The sequence below is a fragment of the Pygocentrus nattereri genome, chromosome 10 (genome assembly GCF_015220715.1).
Source record: "Pygocentrus nattereri isolate fPygNat1 chromosome 10, fPygNat1.pri, whole genome shotgun sequence".
In the NCBI taxonomy this organism is placed as follows: domain Eukaryota; kingdom Metazoa; phylum Chordata; class Actinopteri; order Characiformes; family Serrasalmidae; genus Pygocentrus; species Pygocentrus nattereri.
The window spans coordinates 3,511,067-3,531,198 of record NC_051220.1 but is presented as its reverse complement, the minus strand read 5'-3'; the positions used below and the strand labels follow the sequence as shown (position 1 = coordinate 3,531,198).

Genomic DNA, 20,132 nt, shown 5'->3' with positions numbered 1-20,132 from the left:
TTGCATGCTTTGCGATATATTAAAAACACCTGAATGCGAGGCACTATTTTGGGCAAACGTATTTGCCATTGTTAGATCATCCTTTGACTCATCAAAACGCCTACAGGAATTCATCTGGAACGTATGACGTTGTTCAGTAGGCCGACAGCACACAGTGAAATTGTTTGTGATGTATCAAAGGGCTCGTTTGCATATTGCAGCTTTCTGTGATATCAGCCGATATTGAGATAATAATGAACCAACAGAATATAGCGCAGACCTCGTGCACCGTCTGAACGGATTCAGCAATTGTTTGATGCCGTGCACAAAATTTCCATTCCCATCCTCAAATGGTACTTTTTGTCGTTCAGCTGACTCACAAGAAGGAAATGCTCATGACTATTGCGCTTAGTTCTTTACCAAAGAAGTTTTTTTAAATTTATTTGCACTTCAGGCCTGTTTCTTGATATTAGCAGTGTAACCAGTCGCTTAGGGCCTCCGAGGTTATTAGTTGTATTGATGTCCTTTGTCAAAAAATCTTGCTTATTATATTTTACATACTTTCTTTCATTCTTCCATAGAAAATAACATGCAACAATAGCCCCCCAGGTCCCGAAATGTTCATAAACATGGCCATGGCTCCAATACTTTTCTACACTCTCCAAAGTTCAGTCTTGGAAGTTGGTTGCATTTCCTGCTTCTCACAATCCAAATAATCCCAAAGACATACAATGATGTTGAGGTCTGGACTGTGGTCTGGTCAGTCCATTGTTCTGAGAACACCAGCAGTTTCCTTTCCTAAGTAAGGGCTTCTTCACAGATGCACAGCCTTTCTGACACGTAGCATTGAGGTGTCTTTTCACAGTCGAAGGATGGACCAACACACTTAAGGTTTTTTTCACATTTGAAGCAAAAGCAGAGCTTGATTTTCTCCTATGTTGAGTTTTACTATCATATATAATGTATTACATTTGGCTGAGTAGAGTTGTTCTTATCTCATATAATTACTTGAACTAATACAAGGCACAAAACATAAATAAATAACATTACAGTGGGTCAGGAAGATGGTTTCCATGAGCCATTTCATTAACAAATTTACAAATGAATGAGTGATTATGTGGTGAACCCTTGCAAACCAACTGGAAAACCATATAACCAGCTAGTTACCGCCAGAAATACTAAAGCAGCCATGTAGCAACTATTTAACAACACCCTAGCATCCACCTGCAATACTTTAGCAACCACCTGAAACACTAAATGAACCACCTACGAAATACTCTGGAATCTTGTGTATATTTTAGTGATGCAATAGTATTTAGAGTTGATGGGGTGGAGCAGTTTGGAGATAAAGCCAGAGAGGCCAGGTTGAGATGGTTTGGACATGTGTTGAGGAGGAATAGTGGATATATTGGGCAAAGAATGTTGGAGATGGAGCTGCCAGGTAGAAGGAGAAGAGGTAGACCTCAGAGAAGGTTTATGGATGTAGTGAAGGTGGACATGGAGATGGTTGATGTGAAAGTAGAGGAGGCAGTGGATAGGGCAAGATGGAGGCAGATGATCCGCTGTGGCGACCCCTAAAGGGAGCAGCCGAAAGAAGAAGAAGTACTAATGAAATACACTGTCATTATACTAGGCAATTCAACCTCTTCAACTCCTTGAGACCACCGGTGGGTCCAAAACGCACTTCGTCATGTTCTTCATAACTTCCATATTCCATAAGCTCCGTTCAGAAGCTGGGCGTCGTGTGAGGCTGTAGCTCTTCTCTCCAGTCAAATAGATGGTGATGTCATTTTAAACCCTTATAATAAAAGAAGCTGAACTTTGTTTTTCTACTGAAAGTCGACCCGTTTTCCCCCAAATCTGGGCTCTAAACTATAAACAGACGGCGTCTCTTCAGTGATCTGCTCTGGAAACATCACATTTAGAAAACAGCACAAAGAGCGTTGGAGATTTTTGGCTTTCAGCAGTAAATTGTAAGCATGTAGTGATATAACACGTTCTGTTCATTTAAATAAAATAAAAGTGTGCATTTATTTCATGCATTTACTAATTAATTTGCCTTAGAATTTGGTCACGTAAATTCTGATGGAAAAACGAAAATATATGTTCATTTAGACACAGTCTTATCATTGAGCTGTGAGAAAGAAGTGAGTAGTTTTAGTTCCTTATATACTGGATAGACAATGATAGGTGCTCTGTATGAAAAGAAGAAGCTGGAATTTTGCCAAAGGCATTGAGGTACAAAGGGCAAATTATCTACCAAAAAATAGACAGCCTTAGAAGAAGAGCTGTGGAACTTGTACAAGTGTTAAACTCTGTGGGATATGGAACTATTCTTGAAGAAAAGCCTCAGATATTTCATTTCCGCATGCCGAGCTCCAGAACTCCTACTGAAGGTTCAATAATGGGAGGTCTGGTCATTGGGGTCAGATATGAGAAGCATTTGTCATTTTAATGAAACCATTTGTGAATTTGCTTAGCAGTGTTTAAGGGGCCATATGAGGCCATGGGCTCTCAGAAGATGGAAACAGCCTGAGGGAACATCGATTGGTCCTTTAAAACAACCTCAACCTTCGCTGTTATACGGCCTTGCGGACCAATCCCTGGACCTACTGACGCCCACAAGATACTATGTGCAACTGTGTTGAACGTGTGGTTTGAAGGCAGCGTATTGCTTCCTCCAAATGTAAATGCATCCAGATGTACGGGAAAGCTTGAAAGACCATATCACCATCATCAGACCACATTATTTATTGCTGAAGGCACCAGTTCTTAGCTCGATTTGGTTTGGATACCTCTGTCATGAATTCTGGGCTTGCAAGGCTTGCGATGTGCCAGTTTTGTTGAGAGTGGGTGCTGATCCAACTCAGTGGTTATTTCTGAGGAGGGTTTTGTGGTTTAGAGCAAATGTCCTCTCAAGAATCCATCAGTCTTGAGAGGTTTGACTTACCAATACAGTTTGACCTTGTTAATATCCACCGATCAGGCGTAATATCCTGACCACCTCCTCGTTTCTACGCTCACTGTCCAGTTTATCAGCTCCACTTACTGTATAGCTGCACTCTGTAGTTCTACAGTTACAGACTGTAGTCCATCTGTTTCTCTGATACTCTGTTACCCTGTTCTTCAGTGGTCAGGACCCCCATGGACCCTCACAGAGCAGGTAGCATTTGGATGGTGGATCATTCTCAGCATTGCAGTAACACTGACATGGTGGTGGTGTGTTAGTGTGTGTTGCGCTGGTCTGAGTGGATCACAACTTTGTAAGGCATGGGAATGAGAACATGCCTTACTAAGTCGTGGCCATAACTTAGTTATCTTGTTCCAGTGCCTTACTAAGTTGTGGTCATGCATTATTTTTATTTGTAAAGCCACCAGTGGGGCTCTGTAATTTTGTCCTCTTGCTTCACGTTAAATATTCTTGCTGTCCAAAAAAAAAACAAACAAACAAGTATATCACTATAAACCTCGTATCTCCAACATGGTAACTTTACAGGAGAAGGAAAAAACCTACTTTACTTTTAATGTAAGTCAATGGAACCAGACGTCTTTCCAAGTACTTTTGGGCCGTTTCTTTGGGTCTATTCATCATGAGTTTTACACACAATATAAAGGGCAACAGGCGTCTTCAAATTATGTCAAAAACTGAAAAATGATAAAATTGGACATACAAGGTTTTGTTCCGACAACAGCAATATGTACACTAGTTAGCTGCATGAACTGGCCTAAAACCACATAAGTTCGTAATCTCAGAAAGACTTGAACACTATAAAACCTGAGTTGCATCAACTCAAATGGTTTGAGGAAGCTGACTACCAGCAGTGATATTCAAAATGGTAACGTCACAAAAGAAGGCAAACATGAATTATATATTAATTAATATTAAATAAAAATCGACAAAAGTGGCCTTATGTGTTTTTTTTTGACAGTGGCGATTTTTTTCTTTAATAATTAAAAAGATTAATATTCACCTTTTGGGAAAATGGACCCAGCATGAAGTCCCGACTTCGAGTGTTTAACCTCACATGAACAGAACAGACTGTTCGTTAAATGCAATAATAATGAAATATGTGTATTTGGCTGTATTATCCGTGAATGACTCGTTGGTGCAAGGCCTGGAGTGGTTTAAAACAGTGCGTCTCTTGTGTGTTTGCATTTAAAGTATAGCTGAGCGGACAGTGTTTGTGTGAACGCACACGTGTGCATGTTTGTGTTATATGGTCGGGGCAAGTCAGGGCAGGTCTCCTTTGTGCTGCACCGTGGCCCCTGGCATCATCTGTGGCCATGAATGCACAGATTCACAGAGGAATACGGTGAAAATTAGAAAGATATATTTATACTTTCATTATTCCGCTCGCCGCGCCGTGAGGAAAGGATCCGTCTCTGGCAGGGAACGTGGCTGCTGAGGGACAGGATTCATCTGGACTAGGATTGGCTGGCATTTCCATCATCCCATGGCAAGAATGCTTAATCGAGGGCTGTTCGATTTTAGGAATGTTGGGGTCAATTCCGGATCCAAGTGATGGGGATCGATAGAGCAGTTCCTAGAGTGGAATGCCACACAATCATTTTCCCAATTCACAATTATACAAAAATCAAAAAATCTGGCAAAATAAAATAGCACAATGTTATATCTAGAACCATGGACATGTAAAGAACGCTTTGCATGATTAAAGGCTTTTTTTACACAAGGAAATGGTTCTTCAGATTGATGGAGATTGTGCTGTAGATGGCTCCATACAGCACCTGTTTGGAAACGGTTCTATATAGCACCAAAAAGGGTTCTTCTATTGTTACAATGTCAAGCTTGCAACAATAGAAGAACCCTATTTGACACTATGAAGAACCATAGAAAACACATTTTCCATTAATCTGAAGTACCACCTCACGGCTGCACTCATAACAAAGATGGTTCTTCAAGCGTTCTTTAGTGAAGGGAATGGTTCTATATAGATTCTATGTATGTTCTATATAGGTTCTATATTAAAGGGTTGTCTGCATGGTAAAGCAGGGATGGAGAATGTGTTGGTTCTATATAGCACCAAAAAGGATTCTGCTATTGTTACAAACTTGACATGGTAACAGTGGTAGAACCCTTTTGGGGGGCTATATAGAACCCTTTTCAAAAAGGTTCTATACAGAATCATGTACAGCACACTCACCATCATTCTGAATCATTTCACTATGCAAAGAACCCTTTAATCACACAAAGTGCTTGTGGTTCTATATAGAACCATTTTCTTTATGAAAGAACCCTTGAAGAGCCATCTTTTTTAAGAGTGTGGAACCATCAGCTGAAAAGGTACTTTTCATACTTTCAGATTTCTGTGCATGGTTCTATATAAAACTTTTTTGATATTGGTTCTATGTAGCACCAAAAAGAGTTGTTCTATTGTTACAAGCTTTAGAGCACCTTTTGGGTTCTAATCACTTTCAAAAAGGTTCTACGTAGAACCATGTACAACACATTCTCCATCTTTCTGAAGTACCATTCCACATGCAAAGAACTCTAAATAGAACCATTTCCTTTACTTCCTTTACTAAAGGGCCCTTGTAGAGCTTTTTAGGTAGGTAGTTCAGCTCCTGAAGGCCTAACCAATGGGAAAGCTTGCTTGGTTGTATCTACCTAGAGACCCCAGAGAAAAGACTATTGCTGTTGTCGGGACAAAACCTTGTATCTCCATTTCTGTCGTTTTTCAGTTAATAAGATGATTTGAAAATACCTGTAGCCCCTTATCATTTTAGCATTTAAATCATTTTTATTTTCACCAATTTATGACAGTATGTGCAGAGTTGAAATACAAGAAGCAAGATAATTAAATTAAATAAACAGAACAACATTTGTGGTTCCCAGCAGTCATTAAGCCTTCTCCAGTACCTAGAAGGCCCCGAGGGTTCCCTCCTGGAGTTTATTAACAGCTCATGCTCCCCAAAGGTCCCTGTCATTAAGAGAGACAGGTGAAAAGGTCATGATTCAGTCACACTAATAATGAAGGCTTCCATTATGTCTCAAATGTATTGGACTATTGACACAAGTACCGTTCAATCAATCACATGAAGGCATCTCCATGACAACTGCAATTACGCCCAAAGTCATTAATGTCAGGATAAAACACGGCCTTTGTTGCACGGGGTTATTAAATGTGCCTCATTCCAGTCAAAGGAAGAATAAGATTCAAATCACTTCACCTGGGCGTCTATATTTGAGTTACTGAAGCAATAGAACAAGAGGGAGCGTACTATCGTGAAACCACCTACTGCTTTAATACAGCAGTTAAATAAATACAGTAAGAAATGAATAAACTGGCCGTGAACGCGGCGTTTAATATGTTTTAATGTTCAGTTCCTTCCTCCTAATTATAGCTCCTTAACGAGCAGCTTGGTGCTACATCAGAGTAACGAGCTCCGCCCACTCGCCGCTCAGCTGGCAGTTCGTTCTCCAGCTCCTTACACTAAATTCCCAAACTGTCGTCACCACTGAGCAGCTTTTCAGTCGGCAGCTGTGACAGAAGAACAGCTGAACAACCTGGAATCAGCCAGAAATGAACCCAACACCATTCGCCAGACGTGTCTGATCTTCAGAGTCAGACCAAATCAGATTGAGCCATAAAACTGACCCAATATCAGGTTCAGCTCAGTTTGGTCAGTTTTGCTCCAGATCAGTATTAATGTTGTTTTGTTCCAGTGAGTCTGTAAAGCAGCTTACAGCTCATTTAGTTTGGCGAATGGTCCCAGATCCGCTGGCTTGAAAGGTCAGCACCCCGCTGACAGTTTGCCACTTCTGGTCCACCCATCGACCACCCAGATTATTACCCTACATACAAGCACTAAGTAATTTTCAGCTCCTGAAACAGATTTTAAATGCACACAGACTTTAATTTTGGAAAATAAACTGAGACAAATATTACAAACACCTGAGAGAGCAAAAATAATGACTAGGCCTGATATAAAAGGATTTTATAGAAAATGTAGTTGCTGACACTGTGCTAAATTAAAATTATTTTCTAAACTAATTAACAAAGTATAACTAAAAACGAAAAGAATGGAAAAATAAGTAAACTGGACTATGAGTGTAAAATGAGTGATGATAAGTGTAATTTTGTCTATTACTCTGCTTAACCACTGGTGGACCCCCAGAAAACAATGAGCAGGCTATCAGGGCCCATTTCTGTAACTGGTTAATTTCTGGCTGATTCCAGGTTGTTCAGCTGTTCTTCTGTCACAGCTGCCGACTGAAAAGCTGCTCAGTGGTGATGACAGTTTGGGAATTTAGTGTCGTCTCGTCTTCAGAGTCGGACCAAATCGACTGTCGGTCAGATGTGACCTTAACAGTGTCCGTTTTCTGTTTGTGCACAAAGTAAGAAGTACAAACGTTCAGATGGCTTGAGCGTGTCCTACAGCTGTCAGAGTCGTCGCTTAGCAACAGTGGAGTGATACAGTGTGTGTGAAAAAACACAAATGGTTAGAACGGTTGTATAATACTGCACAGCTATGAACGAAAAAAGACAAGGACATAAGCCTTTGGTTGAACAACCGGGTTGGTATGATTTGACTGAAAGTCAAAGATTCAAAACAATCAGTCAGTGATAAAATGTTAATTGTTCGTGTTGTTATGCTAATCAATGCGGCGCTTTACTCCACTGCATTCCACACTTTGCATTGCGCTTGGTGATGTAAGGCTTGGGTGCAGCTGCTCGGCCATGGAAACCCATTCCATGAAGCTCTCTACGCTGTTCTTGAGCTGATCTGAAGGCCACATGAAGTTTGGAGGTCTGTAGCGATTGACTCTGCAGAAAGTTGGTGACCTCTGCTCACTATGCCCCTCAGCATCCGCTGACCTGCTCTGTCATTTTACGTGGCCGACCACTTCGTGGCTGAGCTGCTGTCGTTCCCAATCGCTTCCACTTTGTTATAATCCCACTGACAGTTGACTGTGGAATATTTAGTAGTGAGGAAATTTCACGACTGGACTTGCTGCACAGGTGGCGTCCGATCACAGCACCACGCTGGAATTCACTGAGCTCCTGAGAGCGACCCATTCTTTCACTAATGTCTGTAGAAGCAGTCTGCAGGCCTAGGGGCTCGGCTTTATACACCTGTGCCCATGGAAGTGACTGGAACACCTGAATTCAATGATTTGGATGGGGGAGTGAACACGTTTGGAAATATAGTGCATATAAAGTATGCAAGGGTTATGATTGACGGCTTTTCTTGCTTTTTTTAGTTAAGGAGCGCTGACACTGCTAATAATGGCTAAAAGCTAGTAGCAACCAACGACATTATTACTGATGGCCTTTCTTGCTGTTGTATAACTAAAGGAGTGTTAACACAACTAGTTACAGATGAAAGTTATTAGGAACAACTTAACATTAGTGGAATTGAATTTATAACAGGTCACCAGGATTTTTTTTTGCTAGCTTAGCATTTTGGGCTAAAGCACTTGTTTAAACTTGAGTGCTCTGGCTCAAAACGTTTGGCCTCTACTGCTCCAAAGCATTGGCCATGTTGCAGGTTCCTTCTGATGGCTCACACGGTCTTACTGAAAGTATACATGCTATTTTTAGTGACTACAGTGCATGTGGTCTTCTGCCTTGACCACTATTGCAAGTTGTGTCTCTTTTTGCAAGCTGCCTAAATGCTTCTTGTCAAACACCTCAGTGCGCAAAGATAGCAACAAGAGATCACATCAATAATCACTCAATGAGCTCTTCTCCATGCTTACCTCTACACTAATGACACGACAGAGTGGATGATCTTCAAGCAGCGTAATGAAGTAGGAAGAACTGACTTCAGAGGATTTATACGACGATACTTGTTAGTGTCTACACCATATGGACCAGTGCAAAACCCAAATGACTAGAGCTGTTTTCCAACTAGTCATTTCTCTGCGGATTTGTTTGACAATCCACCCCAATCAAAAAACCCCAAAAGTCCCAAAATAGAAGATAATTTACACAATACTGCAATCTGGTATCAATTTCCACCGTAAAGCACCAGTTTGGTCCTCGATCCAGAAGTTCCAGACATCATATTTTATCTTTCTCAAAGAATTTTGCTCCGTTTGGAAAAGAAAAGCAATTACTGTCATCCCAGTAATAGCACTTCTTCAAGCAATGAGACACTGAGCCATTGAGACATCTGTTATTGGGGAGTTCACGCTGGTTTTTGCGGCTGAGGTGCTTTTTCCTATTGTTTGTCAGTCATTGCCAGTCGTAATAGAGGGGCATTAGTGGCTGAGGTCCTTCACATATCTAAATCATGAAAAACAAAGAGCTTTTCTTTCTTTCTTTGAGCACCACATACACTGGGTCATTCTACAGAAACGTTCACTTTTCTGTTTCTCCATAGGTGTCACCAGGGTTACCGATCGTCATTGGTGTTTCACGTAAGAAAGGTAACACCAGTGACATCTTTAGTGAAAAACTCATTTTACAAAAAGGCTGCTACAGAGCATCAAACCACGTGATGTCACTTATGGAATATCTACTAAAATATGGAATTTAATGTAATTTAATACATATATTCAAGCCAACAGACATATATACGCTCGCTATCAGGGCTTATACTTTACAAAATTGAAGGAAGTTCCTGCACAAATATTTTGTTTTTAGCCGTTTAGCTCCATTCATTGAAGGCAGACGGCCTGTAGCATTTTGCCGTCGTGTTTTAGATATAATGGGAGAAATAGGAAGTGGCAGGTCTCCTTGTACGGACCCTGGTTTTGTTATGTTATCTATAATTAAGAAGCAAGATGTTTGGCCAATTTTAGCTGGCCAGTTAGCTAGAACTAGCTGTTGCACAGCCCAATGAGGCATTTAAAAAGCGCAGCAGTGGAACCCCCCCATGTATATAGGCCTTGCTGTCGTCCACCTTCAGAAAAACACAGCATGAACACCCCAGTATGAACGCCCCCTGTGATTGATTTATTTTTTGGTCACTGCCAATTTCACACACTAGCTAGGTCTCCCCCAACAACACAATGCTAAAAAGCTGGGATGGCACGTACTCAGTCAGAGATTCATTAACTGCCACCGCAACTTTTCAAACCGCTGCTAATGCAATGTCTTTGGAGAGCTCAACACGCTTGGAGGAGAACACCAACAGCCGTGTCAACTAACAGACACCCCTGCTGGCTAGCATCACGCTGAGCGACGGGGGTGCAGCGAGGGCAATCTCCCAGTGTTAGAGCCAGATGGTTTTGCCACTTGGGGGCCCTCAAGTGCAATTTCTAACTTAGGTTGAATACTGAAACTGTAATGATGACTTTAAGACCCGAAACATGTTTCACACAAGAAGGCAGATGCTTCAAGCTATGCAGAAGGGGTTTCGTGCATAGTTGCATTCAAAAATGTGATGTTTTAGTGCCCCCACAGCAAGGGGCGCTAAAACAGCCAAGCCTGGCCAAGCAGTCTTGTAGCGCCAGCATGTTTTCTCAACTGTCATAGCAGACGATCAGTTGAGTCTCAAGCAAAGATGGCATGAAAATCTGATTGATTATCACATTTCCATTCCAAGAGAAGAGGTAAAGCAGCTCAGTCTCCTCTGCTGCCCCTGTTTAGCTGTTGAGGCTGCTGGAATAGCAGTAGATCCCTCTCTGATTTGTCCTCCATCGCCCCCTTCAGTACTGAGTGTTTTACCCTCCACAGTTAAACGTAAGAATGCACGGCGAGTTTGTACAGAAGGACCGAGCGTTTGCAGTGCGTTGGCTGAGCGCTGTCATTTGTGTTCGAGTCCTTGCATGAAGTATGTTTCAGGCCTAAGAACCATGGTTTGTAGAAGGATTGCATGTATGGTTCTGAAAGCAGTGACACCCTGTATACACAGTATGTAAAGTGCTCCAAAGTATGGAGTGATAAGTAAGCAATCAACACAGGCTATACTGATGAAATCACTGTGACGGGAGGCGTATGATATATTTTCCATACTGCTCCCCAAACCATCAGCTGTTTAGGTCACAAGGCGTTTTACATTGTGACTTCCAGTGTTTATCTTTTGGGAGCAAGTCTGTTGAAAGCATCCATTCAGACTCTGGCCATGACAAATCGTTCATGAGAAAGTGAGCAATTTGAGTGTCCATGTGAAGCATTACGTAATCGCTGATCGGCTCCTCGTTCAGTTCAATGGGCCAGAATGATAGCACGCCATCTGCGTGGAATCGTGAGCTGCTTCAGCCGCATCACGCAGGCGGCACACTAGAGACAGCAATCAAATATTGATGGTAGCCATGGGGGAGTTCTGGGAAGAAAAATTAAACAAGCAAATGATTTGACGGCTGTCGATGGAGGAGGTGAATGGGAGGGAGGGGACGAAGCTGGGAAAAAGAACCATTACACGGATTCATCACATTCCACTGGTTTTGAGTCACCGAGATTTCATATTTCCAGAGTAGTGGACCAAATAGCATGAAAGAAATCGGCTTTTCAAATATCTTTCAAATGTTTTTCGTGAGACTGGTGTAATGTAATATGGATGATTCTCAAAATGTGCTGAAATTTGTTGGTCTATATTCCCAAATGTTTTACTCACACGATTTGTACGTTTTTTTTTAATATTTAGGAGATTTTTATGTTTGGTTTGAGCATGCAAAATAGGCTGTGCTGCAACCGAATTTGGACAGTTAAAAAAGTAGTTTAATGTAGAATGATACAGAAGCAACATAACTGAAAAGAAAAGTTAGATTTATATAATGCATGATCAGATTTTTTATAAACAGTAAAAAAAAAAAAAGTGTGACCGGAAGGTCGCCGTTTCGATCCCAGCTGAGGTTCGATCCCGCAGGTTCGATCCCAGCATGATTTTCTACAAATTGATATGTTATGTTGCACTTCAGACTGCCATAACGTCTATCTGTCACTGGTATAATGCTCTCCAAAACCATGTTATGTGATACACTGTATGGCCAAAAGTATGTGGACAGGGATGCTTGAACAGCAAAGTCTTTCCAAACTGTATCCCTAAAGTCAGGAGAATATAATTGCCTAAATGTCTTTGCATGCTGTAGCATTACCATTACTGGACCTAATGGGCCCCAATCCCTGGAAAATAGCTCCAGCCCATTATTCCTCCTCCACCAAACTTTATGTTGGTACTTTGTATTTCAGTAGCATGCTCTTGGCATCCACCAAAACCCAGCCTCACCCATTAGATAGTGAACTATGACCCATTACTCACTGCTCCAGTGCTTTTCACCGCTCCAGCCGACACTTGGCATTGCACATAGCGATCTTAGGCTTAAATGCAGCTGCCTGCCACGGAGACCCATTTCATCAAGCTCCTGTTGCACAGTTACGTCACAGTTGTCACCCTAACATCAGACTAACAAAAAACAGAGCGCTAGCTGGGTATAGAAACAAGCTTTGATAACTCACAAAGTCAGTCAGGAGGATCTGCTTTTCACCTGCCCAAGGTACCATCCTGTCTTTTATTGTCCTTTCCATATAGTGGTGAAAATGGTCTGAAAGTGTGTTGTTTCAAGTGATCACATGACTGACTGCTTCATGAAACTTGCACCTGTTGCGTCTGAGTTTCAAGTGAGTTGCAGGACACTGTTTCATGTAGGTTTCAAGCAACTGAAGTAGCTTATCTTTGCAGTGGGGCCTTGAGAAAGTGTGATCTGACTGTTAACTATTGCTTTAATGTTACTTCCACAGTGCTACATCAAGTCAGCTGGACACCCCCAGAGTCTCTGACAACCTCTTACATCAGCAGAGGAGGAGAGGAAAGAGAATAGGAAGGGAGGAGAGGAGAAGAGGCCATCTGATGGCATTGAGTTGGACGCCCCAGTAGGATCCTGGCCGGCCTTGAGGTCATGGGGTCGTTTACGCTGGGGAAAGCGGCACCGCTGGAGCTGCTCTTGGATGCATGTATCCATGCTTTTGGTGAGTTCTGAACTCTATTTTCACTTCACAACATGCATCCTCTATAAAGAACGCACTCCTGCACATTTTAATGCACACAGTTTATTTGCTGAATTTAACATTGGAAAAAGCATAAATAGTGGCCTGTGCAAAAGTTATGGCGCATTGTAGATTTGCAGACGAATGTAATATTTAATTATCTTTCCTTTCCTTGTTATGTGTTAACTTTACACCTTAAGAATCTACCAAAGATGTAATCTGACTGGGGTGTTCAAATGTTTGTATTCAACTATATATATATATATACAGTATACATTGCTATATAGTATATATAAACAGTATATATTGCTTATAAAATGGAAGAAAAATCTTTCCTTAGGGTCAAACTTGCGGAAACAAGACAATTGAACAATCTGTTACATGAAATAATGCAACTTATTTTGATAATCTACATGAAATAATGCAATTAAGCGCAATTAGCTACACAGGATAGTGCAATTAATCGTGATTAGCTACATGAAATGATGTGATTAACTGTGATTATTTTGATAGTCAAGTATTAATATTTTTCATTTTAATGTTGAACAGTTGAACTGACGTAAATTCACTCATCTTGAAACCTATGCTTATGTGAGAGAAAGAGAATAACTCTCAAGATCATCAGGTGTTTTTACTGATTCTAAGGAATTGTTCCCCTTTCTCTAAATGTAGCTGAATGTAGTCTGCAAGGCAAGTTTGGTGTCTGAAGTTTGCTTCTTTTTTTTAAATCTCATGTTGCAAAGCTAAAAAGAGAAGTAGCAGCCTTCAAACTGCCATTAAACTTGAAACTTGTCCTTTTTTCATCTCCAAATGTTGAGCAAACGTGATTTCTTGCTATTGTAAAAGACTTCGCTGAGACTAAAGACTGGATTGCAAGCGTATTTGAACACCAAGTAAAACTCCACAAGCCTAGTGAGCCTGGTATGTCAAGTGCGCCACAGTAATACCACTGCTACTCTGTTTTCTATACCTGTGTAAAAGATGCACAAGGCTATAGTTGGTGAGTGTTTGTTGAGTTTGTGTTGTGTTGTATAGACGATGAAGGAGAGCTGCATGGGAACCAGCTGCCCCGGACTCTTCTGCTCATGCACCGTTGGTACGTCTCCTCGACAGAGCTGGCAGGAAAACTCCTCATGATATATCCTTTACCTGCTCTGTGAGTGTGTGCTTGTGTGTTTGTTTGTGCCCTGTGAAAAACGTATTGTTACATATAGGCACTTATACAGGGAGATTCACTCGAAAGAGGCCCCAAATATTCTGTTGTTACTCCTGTTAGGATGAAGCGATCTGAACCAAACAAATACACTACATACCTTGGCGTATGTGTAGTCGATTGTATTACATGTGAAGCTGGAAGTGATCTCCGTTTTCTGACAGACCCATGAAGTGGTACGGGGATCTGCACCTGGAAGTTGCAAACAGAGGTTAAATGTCACAATGGCTGTCCGCCGCTGACTTCATCGTTCCGACACATCCCGGCTTGTTCAAAGCTCCATATACTGAGGAGCACATTGCACGTTGTTTAGTTCAGATGGCTTCATCCTAGCGAGAGTTATTACAGAATATTTGGGGCCTCTTTCGAGTGAATCTCCCTGCATATACAGAACGAATACAGTGCAAAAGTCAGAGACCACCCTTCATTTATTTAGCCCCTTAAAGTCTTAGTACATACTAAGGCCTGATCCCATTTCTCATTTTTACCCCTACACCTTTCTTTGGAGTGTCACTTTGCCCCTTGGAACTGAGTTACAAAGGATAGTGGTTGAAATGTTCCCCTACGAAGTGGGACGAGAACAATACCTCATTAACAGCTACTAGCACTGCTCTTTAGGTGACCCGGGTTTGGGCCTGCTGGCGGGCCCTGGTCATCTAAGGGGTTAACTTCCAGTCAAATCAGCCATTTGGCACAAATTGTTAATTTTTCAGAAGACATTTCTGGGGATATCAGATATAGCTGCATTATGAATCATAACCTTGAGTCTTTCTGAGAACCCTGAACATTACAATAATTTGCAGTTCGTCTTTATTGACATCCCATAATAAAAAATCGAATACCTGCCCAACTAACTAATCTCCAAATGGTCGAATATTCAAGTCCTGCCCTGAAAAAATTCCTGCCGATTTCTCAAAAAACTGAAAACAAGACTGCTGAAAAGAATGGAAGCTGTAATAAATTCAGAAAGTGGATATTGTAAAATTTGATATTATATTTTATTGTTGAGGCTTCTGTGTAATTTGTGTTTTCTGCTTTTTCTATGACACTAAAAAGTGAATAACATACTTAACGGCTGTTTATTTTATGGAAATGAAACAAATGAAGGGCGGTCTCTGACGTTTGACCAATGCTGTATATATAAATCTTTATGGGATAAATTATTTTTGCCTATATTGCTGCTGACGGAAAACCTTGTATATCCATTTTTGATGTTTTTCATTTTTTGGCGTAGTTTGAAAGTGCCTGTTACCCTTTACATTGTTTGTAAATTCCATGATGAATGGACAAAAAGAAACGACCCAAAAAACTTGGAAAGACGTCTGGTTCCATTGACTTCTACTAAAAGTAAAATATGTTTTTTCCTTCTCCGGAAAAGTGACCATTTTTGAGATACGAGGTTCCAACAGCAGCAATACATACGAAATAAGTGGGGCATAGGTGTAACGTCACGTCCTGACACTGTGCGAAAACCAACCTGTGTGTGTAATTGACTGCATAAACATGGAAACTGCTGATTCCAGGAGATGCATCTGGCAGCAAGCGTACGTAGAGAACTGCCACACGTGAAAAGCAAAATGGGACAGATCTGCATCTGCCCCTGGTGTACAAGAACACCCCCTACCTGTTACAGCACATCACACACACATCAGACTGTACAGTCAAATCCTGACATCAGTTAGGAGGCAGGTGTCATTTCTAGACTTAGTGCTGCTCAAGCATGAAAGCAGGGCCTAGAAGTTCTCAGGGGATTGTCTCAGTTAATAATGATTAACTACAGATATTTAAGCCAAAGGTCAAGCCTGAAACAGGACAAGTGGAGATGTTATGTAGAGACTCCTCACTTGTAGGTTTATATGATCCAGTTTTACTGACTGGAATACCCCTCAGCTCAGTAGACAATCAGAATCGAACCTCTGTTGAACTTTGGCCTGGTCAGTTTAGCTCTGTTCCATGCTCTGACGCCTCAAAGGTTTTCCCTACATGCTCCCGTATCCGTAATGGATGCGTGTAGATTGGTGAATGTGCTCTAGTCCATGGGAATACTCTGTATAGAATAGAATAGACCTGTAATCTGACCCCAACACCGACTCTCTTCCCAGTAGTGCATCAAGTGTTTGTGTGTGTGCACTTATAACATATACACACTCAAAGAACGATTTATGGCTATTATAAACATTAAGCAAATATTTCAGATAAAACTTATTTGTAAATATACTTTACTCATTTCTATTCATTAGAAGCAGCTCAATCTGGATCAATCCAAAACTGGTTTAATTGAATTTTATAACCTGTTAGATTTTCCCACTAAATCTTATTAGGAGGCGGAGCTCATGTGCAACGGTAACAGGAAACGCATCATCAACCAGGAAACTACTTCAGCCGTCATGGTGAACATGAATCTCCTGCCATCCTTCGTTATTCAGTGCAACTGCACTGAAATCGTGATGCGCATTCACTTAATTTGTGTTTTTAATGTTTTTGACCAAATATTAATGTTTCATTTTGCTCATTTTTGAGAGAAACTCTAGACAAACGCCAGCAAACTAGCTAGCTAGCATTCTTGCTAGGTCTGCTGTCATGGTAACGGCTACAAAAGGTAGATTAAATAAGCAGTGGCGGTGATTTATAGTGAAGCTGTATATAAAGTTGTATTGCATTAATATTGTAACTGTAGGTGACCTCGACATGTTAGCGTGGCATGCAGTGACTGATAGCGTTAGCTGCTAACTGGCGTGATGGTCAGCGTGAGAGCTGCACCTCAATAGGAACGTTGTGCACATAAACATTCGCTTTAATTAGCAGTTCAGTTACGAGTGAATCGGAATTCTAGAGCAGGGAATTTGATCACGGCTGAAATCTGTGGAGTTAGGTTTATTGACTTCCCCATTAGGAATTAGGAAAAAGTGCCAATATGACCTACTTAGCAACTTTGGCAGATGTTAGCCGAAGCTACCTGTTTTAAAACTTACAAATACAGGAGTGGACATAGACGCTAAATAGACTGTTCGATTCCAGAAAGTTGACAACTTTTCTGATTCCAAGTGACCGGAGAGTCGATTCCATATCATAGTTTTCTCAGTTCTCCATTCCAAAACTTAAAACTCTGCCATGCAAAGCGAAGCCACATATCAACACCACCCAGAAACGCCGCCGGCTTCTCTGGGCCCGAGCTCATCTGAGATGGACTGACGCAAAGTGGAAAAGTGTCCTGTGGTCTGACGCATCCACAGTTCACACTGTTTCTGGAAATCATGGACGTCGTGTCCTCCGGGCCAAAGAGGAAAAGGACTGTCGGGATTGTTTTCAGCACAAAGTTCAAAAGCCATCATCTCTGATGGTGTGGGGGGGTGTTAGTGCCCATGGCGTGGGTAACTGGCACATCTGTGAAGGCCCCATTAATGCTGAAAGGTACATACAGGATTTGGAGCAACATCTGCTGCCGTCCAAGCAGCGTCTTTTTCAGGGACGTCCTGCTTATTTCAGCAAGACGATGCCAAGCCACATTCTGCACGTGTTACAACAGCGTGGCTTCGTAGTAAAAGAGTGCGGGTACTAGACTGGCCTGCCTGCAGTCCAGACCCGTCTCCCATTGAAAATGTGTGGCGTTTTATGAAGCTCAAAATACGACAGCGGAGACCCCGGACTGCTGAGCCACTGAAGCTGGACATCAAGCAGGAATGGGAGAGAATTCCACCTACAAAGCTTCAACAATCAGTGTCCTCAGCTCCCAAACGCTTATTGAGTGTTAAAAGGAAAGGTGATGTAACACAGTGGTAAACACGCCCCTGTCCCAACTTCTTTGGAACGTGTTGCAGGAATCAAATTCAAACTGAGTAAATATTTGCAAAAAACAATAAAGTTTATCCGTTTGAACATTTAATATCTCGTCTTTGTAGTGTATTCAGTTGAATATAGGTTGAAAATATAGGTTGAAAAGGATTTGCAAATCATCATATTCTGTTTTTATGTATGTCTTACACAACGTCCCAACTTCACTGGAATTGGGGTTGTACCTGCTCTGTGAGGGTCCATGGGGGTCCTGACCACTGAAGAACAGGGTAACAGAGTATCAGAGAAACAGATGGACTACAGTCTGTAACTGTAGAACTACAGAGTGCAGCTATACAGTAAGTGGAGCTGATAAAGTGGACAGTGAGCGTAGAAACAGGGAGGTGGTCAAAATGTTATGCCTGATCGGTGTGTGTTCATTTTGTTTTGACACGTCGTTGCATCTGCCTGTTCTTGGGTGGCGTGATAGAAACTTAATAACGTACTGTCATTATTACATGAATTAGATCCAAAATTTTCACAGGACGATGCCTTTGCCTGAATGTATGTGTGTGACCGAACCTTTTCAGTGACCTACTCTCCTTGACAAGCGCTCACATATCGTGACTGTACGGGAGACGACGGTCAGCGGACGAGGCTGAAGATTTGCTATTTAATGAGGTAAACAATCTATTTTTTTCTCAGCTCCTTTCCAGGCTCTTATCTACATCCTCAAGATGTTTTCACATCGCTAGGCAACTACCTGCGGCGGACAGCGTTGTGAGAAGGCCGTCATGGCCTGCATTGACCGCCCCCCCACTTCCCCACTTCACGTTCTTCCTTGCTGGGGGCTGCGTGACTGGAGCTTGTGCTTGGAGCTGTGATGTCATGAGGACTGACAGGAGTCCTCAGGAGACAAGCAGAGTTTTTTCATGTGAAGGGAACAGAAACCGGTGACTCAGCAATCTGTTATTCATACTAGAGAGAGCTTGAGGCTTGCTTTACCTCCCCTTCCCTGCTTCTCGCTCTGGTTTTAAAAGCCGCCTGTGATATTTCATATGAGCAGTTTCCAAGTTCTGTCCAGGTCAGCGGTGTTGCAGCATTCGGCCTTTACTCACACTTTCGCTTTATGGCCAAAAGTATGTAGACGCCCCTGTTAATGACTGAGTTCAGGTGCTTCAGCCACACCCTTTGATAACAGGTGTATAAAATAGCCTTGCAGTCTCTGTAGACAAACACTGGCAGTTGAATGGGTTGTACTGAAGAGCTCTGTGACTTCAGGATGCTACCTTTGCCACAAGTGAGCTTTTTGAATTTCTGCCATGCTAGATCTGCCCCTGTCAACAGTAAGTGACATTATTGTGAAACGGAAGCATCTCTGAGCCACAACAGTTCAGGCACAAAGCTGAAGCTTGTAGCGCATAGAAATCCTCTGTTGCATCACTCACTACAGAGTGCTAATGTGTTCTCTCGAGTGATGGATCATGCTTCACTCTCTGGCAGTCTGATGGACAAATATGGGTTTGGTGGACGCCAGGAGAACACCACCTACCAGAATGCACAGTGCCACCAGCAGTTTGGTGGAGGAGGCATAATGGGCTGGGACTGCCTTTCATGGTTTGGGCCCCTTAGTTAAAGAGAATGGCCACTCTAATGCTACAGTATACAGAGATATTTTGGACAATTCTATGCTATGTGGAAACAGTTGAGGAAAGGCCCTTTCCCGTTCTAACATGACTGTGTCCTTAAAGACATGGCCTAATGAGTTTGGTGTGGAGGAACTCCAGTGGCCTGCACAGAGCGCTGACCTCAACACCACTGAACGTTTGGAAATGAAAGTTAAAGTCGGTTAAAAGTCTGCAATGCGCCTTGAGCTAAGACTCTTGAAACAGATCCATTAATACCTGGTTTGTCACCTACCCTCCACCTCCTTTATTATTAGGTCAGTTTCTAACCACAGGACCGCTGCTGACCAGATTCCCACGCCTCATAATTTGGGTGGAGAGACTGTTCTCAATGCAACATTGACACTGTCATGGTCGTGACATGGTAGTGCAGGTTGAGCGTCTTCCACCACCCAAAAACATCCACTCAAGAGCAGCTTTGCGATCTGACCACTGACGAAGGACAAGAGGATATCTAACACAGATTGTGCAACAACAGATGAACTAGGGTCTTACTGTACAACAGCCAGGAGCCGCAGTCTATGGGTTTCTTGTGAAGTGGTGGTTGAGTGTAAATCTGAAAGGCTGTCGTTATTTCACTAAATACTG

The 20,132-nt window shown here is 42.0% G+C and overlaps 1 protein-coding gene across 3 annotated transcripts in view; it reads left to right on the top strand.

Annotated features, from left to right (window-relative positions):
* rasgrp3 (RAS guanyl releasing protein 3 (calcium and DAG-regulated)) overlaps positions 1–20,132 on the top strand; it is a 91,241-nt gene that overhangs the window by 37,364 nt on the left and 33,745 nt on the right. For all 3 annotated transcript variants that reach the window (XM_017702569.2, XM_017702571.2, XM_037541920.1), the window contains 3 exons: positions 12,630–12,857; positions 13,911–14,013; positions 18,478–18,540. In XM_017702569.2, the coding sequence (XP_017558058.1) occupies positions 12,788–12,857; positions 13,911–14,013; positions 18,478–18,540 (236 nt within the window). In that variant the 5' untranslated portion in view covers positions 12,630–12,787. The remainder of the gene's footprint in view (positions 1–12,629; positions 12,858–13,910; positions 14,014–18,477; positions 18,541–20,132) is intronic.